At 33.3% G+C, this 5026-nt stretch overlaps 1 protein-coding gene across 1 annotated transcript; it reads right to left on the bottom strand.

Annotated features, from left to right (window-relative positions):
- Positions 1-418: 418 nt before the first annotated feature.
- Positions 419-3901, bottom strand: LOC124375017 (the record flags this gene model as incomplete). The annotated part of the gene is made up of 2 exons (XM_046833149.1): positions 3773-3901; positions 419-645 (listed from the first exon to the last, which is right to left on the bottom strand). Coding segments are annotated over exons 1-2 (356 nt in total), but the record flags the coding sequence as incomplete, so codon positions are not given.
- Between the last annotated feature and the right edge of the window lie 1125 nt (positions 3902-5026).

Here is a 5026-nt window from a genome sequence, read left to right as displayed (position 1 = left end):
AGTCACTATCATTATTTTTATATGTTACAAAATGTAGAGCATAACGTTTCGATGATGGATACCTAACCTCTTCATCAGGTGAAAAGGTTATTAGCACATAAAAAAGAAAAGAAAGAAGAAAAGAAATAGCTTTACTACATCCAAATTTCGAATATGTTGGTGTTTACTCTTCTTTTTCTCTCTCTTTTCTTATGTATTAATAACAAAGCCAGAGAGAGAGAGAGGAGAGAGATAAATTAATATTCACAACAGAAAAAGAGGATATATTTCAATCCTAGAAACTTTGTGGTATACATTTAGTCACATATAACAATTGCAAATATCTGAGACTATTCTTTCAAACATTAAATCGTCAACAATAAACTTTAAACAAAGAATTTATCACTAAACAAGTGACTAAAATTCTTTGTGGACTTACATCCACTTTTTTCGACACTCGTATCCAAAGACTATGAAGTATTCAGAGATATATTTCAAGCAAACAAAGTTACCATAGTTCAAAGCGAGGAACCCCAAGAAGATGTAGATGTCTTGGCTTGAAAACGTGGAGTGCTCCAAAACGAGGTAGAGGAAGAACTCAATAAGCGACGCAATGTGGAGAAGGGTTTCAAGTTTCACATACTCAAGTATGTAGTAACTCTTTCTCTGTCAGGAACAAAATTATGTGTTATCCTACAAAACAAATAAATTATGTACAACTAGAACTTATTGCTCAGTAACATACTCTATAGTAGTGTATCAAAAATAAAGTTCAATTAATAATATAAATAAAATATTGTCTTGTTATAGTGCTTAACTCTATGTTATCTACTAGCATTTTACTTTTATTTTAGTGCATTTTATATTCAGACAAAGGTTACGAATTTTAGGATATTGTTGTAATACTGATAAAGTAAAATCTTCCATAACTGTTTATAAATTAAAACAGTGACACACAAGATCCAACACAAAGATCCAGTGCAGTGATTGTACTAAATATTTTCATGGAACTTTTATTGAAATGTCAAAAGATGACATTGACTTCCAACCGGCTAACAAAGAGATCTGCAATTTTGGCCCAAGTAAAAAAAAACTCGTAAAAGTAAGTATGCGGGTAGAAACACAACTTAACAGAGATGGATTCAGTATCGACGTCTACGAGTTATCACAAACAATGCGAAAAAAATATAATACCTAAATATAAAATCTTAAAGCTAAATTATTGATAGGTTGGACTATGCTATGAGAATAAAGAAAACTTGAAAACGATAGTACGTAGACCGCTGTTAAACGCTGATGCTTGAAAATACGTACTTGAAGAACAAATGTGACACGCTTGACGATCGTTTGGAGGAGAATAGTGCGATAAAATAAACTGTCTAGAAATAAATGGAATCACCGAGGAAAGGAACAAAGATGTTACTGAAATTGTTAAAACAAAGTAGGGTCAAGTCTTGGAGTAGAACTGCCCTCGAAAGATGGCTGCCATTGACTTGGTGTTTCTAACTGAGACTCGGGGCGCACTAAGGGAATTATTGTCAAGCTTCTTAGGACATCAACCAAGGAAGAAATACCCCACAGAAAAGTAATGAAAATGGATTTGAATACGAAGGACATTGAATTCATGGACTGTCCAGCGGAGGAGATCTACATAAACAAAAGACTAAGTGCGGGGAGACGACAAGTATTCAACGCGGTTAGGATGTTGAGAAGGACATGTTGCAGTACATGTGGGTGCGTAATGGAAAGGTGTTGACTAGATCGGAGGATGAAGCCAAAGTAGTCATATTAACAACCTTAGAACAGTTGGCAGTACTGAGGGCCGCCTCCCATGCCGGAAAATCTACCGCTTGTCTTGTATTAGCAATCAGTCTTACCTCAACCAGCAATGATTGAGTTTTTATTTAATGTTTATTCAATCCATATGTAGGTGACATACTGGTAGTTCAACGAAAGGTCAGGAAAATGTAAACCCTTTTTTACAAATATGCAGTGTCTGGACAGGTTAACAGATATCTTTGTACTAAGTAAGATTTGTTAGAGGTACAAACCGATAGATTCCGCGTGGTCTCTTAGATACGAGAGAGGGGAACTGCGGTTGGCAAAGAAGGGGGGGGGGCTTTGGAGGTGAGCGTGCTCAAAGACTGAGCTGGCGACTTCCCCCTCCATTCGACATGACCAGTAGGCTACTGCGCTTCGTCACATGAAATCTCTTGATTTGTAGACCTTTATAGAATCCCCAATTACTCTATATATTAAAAATTAAACAATATAATGAGATCTGGTAATTTATCTTGTAACAACACAACTGTGAACAATTTAATTTCAGATCGTATTATTAGGCTTAAAATTGGATGAAAAGTTTACTAAGTAAAATGTTGGATATTTACATAAGCTAGAATATACTATAATTTTGTTAATAATGAATTCAATTTTCTTTTGACAGCAGCAAAATCTCTCAAACTTGTTTGGAGACATATATATATATATATTTTAATTAATTCAACGTCAGTTGATTATAAGATAATTATGTGAAGCTCGTATAACATAGTTATCACTATTCCGAGCAGGTTTTATACCTCGAGATATTTATACCAAGTTTTTAACCTAACCATAGTTAAAGCTAGTAGTTAGAACTAATTATTGTATATATTTTGTTTAAAGTATATATTAGAAAGGTAAAATGAATTTATTTTAATTTCCTTTCAGTTGTAAAGACTCTTTTACGAGGACTGATCCCAAAGCACCTCATTCCACTTTTGTCATGTTTTTGCTGGGCCTCCAAAATCACCACTGATTGTGATTTTAAGTTGGGATGTTACTTAGGTTTCAGGATTTTGTTACAATACCTCACACCATTCCAAATTTAGAGAACTGCATGTGCACTTAAGCTGGAGCATTATTAATGTCCATGGTTAAGTTTCATTGCATCCCGTTATTTTTCAATGTCCTCTGTTCATAATGAGGTACTGTATAAAAAATGTATGATAAGTTATTATTCAATAAATTATCGCAGATACTCGTAAATCAGCAAAATATTATAAACTAAAAAATGTGTTTTGTAAAATGGTATACTTATACGAATAATTGATATATTTTTATAAATTAATACCATGTAAGTCTAAGTATACTTAAATTATACAGGGCGAGGTAGACCACCCGTTTGCGCTGTTTAGGGGTTTAACCGAGAAAGGTTTAGCGCCATTTCTCAACCATGAAAGACAGAGAAAAACTTTATATTTAAAAATTTACTTTTGTAAGTGATGGGTGTATTGAACTTCAGGAGATGTAATATAATTCTTTTTTACATTTTACAAATTTGAAATATTTTAAATTAGAATTATTACAAAAATATTGTAACTGTACTAAAGGTGACAACTGTAACATATTTTTAGAAAGAGCACTTCCTTAGTAAAATTGGATACAAATTTAAATTACAAACTACAGTAACAAAAACTTGGAAACCGTACAACTTTGAAATTTTTTGAACATCCTTTATACGAGAGGCGAAATAAATTTTTTTTATAGTTATCTGTGGATAGACCTTTAAAATGAGATACGGCTCGACCTAAATTTACATTTAAAAATCTTTTTTAATGTCCCAAAAAGCGACATGTTGTGGTATTTTTGGGTGTTAAAAATTATTCTTCCGAATTATTTAGGGTGAAATATGGGGATTTTCGTTAGAACAAAGAAGGTAGTTTCTTCAGTTCAGCCTCTATTTATCGCTGAATGGTGGTTGTCTCACTTTGTATAATATTGATAACTTCGTATTGTATGAGCGGATACTCACCATGTAAACACCATACAGCAGGAATACAGCAGCGATGGTCTGAATGACGCTGCCACCCAGCAATACATATAGGGCTGTAAATATCCCAACACTGTTATTAACTTTTAACGACAGTCTTACATACTGCATGATATTGGAGTTGTACATATGAATGATGTAGACACAAACTGTATTAGGGTTTGCACAAAACTAAACATACATATTTTTTGTCCAACAATCTTAAGAGAGTTTGTAGATGTAATAAACCATAATTAACTAAGCGTTAGCGAGGGAAAAATTTAATTTCTGTATATCTATCTGAATGTTTGTTTCTCTACACAATATCTCGAGAGTAACATATGTTATTTGAAAATTTCATTTACATATAACGAATATCGAGTTTCATGATGGTGCATGACATTCCATGGAATTCGGCTGAGCATTAGCGAACATTTTCACATTGGTATTATAGGTAACCACTATGGCTACGCGGATATATTATAATACAAATATTTAATAAAAATACAGAGTTTATATATGAGATTTGAATATGGGAAATGGGCTGAATTGGTTGGTAAAACTTTCGTTACATTAAATCGATTCCGTCGATAATGTATTAAGTTAGTCTATTTGTATATAGAGAACTCCCCTCCACAGGACTTCGCTGAGCGTTAAAGAAGCCTACATCTCAGGGTAATATCTCAATATCTCCTTGAATTTTATATATTTTTCTTAGCTGTCAATAAGGCCTTTAGGAAAATTCTTCATCCATTTTTATGTCTATCTACCTACGTATTTGTCTTACCCTGGATATCTCAAGATGGAATTTACCGCTGGAATCGTAATTTTACAAATAACACAATTTCTACATAAACATGTGGTGTTTTTTTATGAATACGTTACATACTTTACATACTCTACCCTACGCAGGATATTTGAAGAACGATTCATTTGTAGATTTTTATTTTTGCATGAAACTCCGTTTCTACGTAGATAAGAATTAGTTGGATGAAGATACTTGCCTATTCACGGGATTTAATTGATCATTATTGCAGCCTGTCATTGAAAAGGATGGCAAAATGTCTCTTCTATATAGCTGGGGAATGTTATTTCTTCTATATCAGATTACATGTCTATCTTTCTGTTCCCACAATATATCAACAATTAAATGAGCTCTAGACACGAGTGAAAACTGTTACGCGATACGTGAACACTCCCGCTTATCTTTCTCTGTCAGTTTTAGTTAAACATTTGTTAGGTGAAGATTCCTCTCTC

This window comes from Homalodisca vitripennis, unplaced genomic scaffold, assembly GCF_021130785.1.
Source record: "Homalodisca vitripennis isolate AUS2020 unplaced genomic scaffold, UT_GWSS_2.1 ScUCBcl_12516;HRSCAF=22270, whole genome shotgun sequence".
In the NCBI taxonomy this organism is placed as follows: Eukaryota; Metazoa; Arthropoda; class Insecta; order Hemiptera; family Cicadellidae; genus Homalodisca; species Homalodisca vitripennis.
The sequence above is the reverse complement of the archived record's forward strand: the minus strand, read 5'-3'. Positions and strand labels throughout refer to the sequence as shown.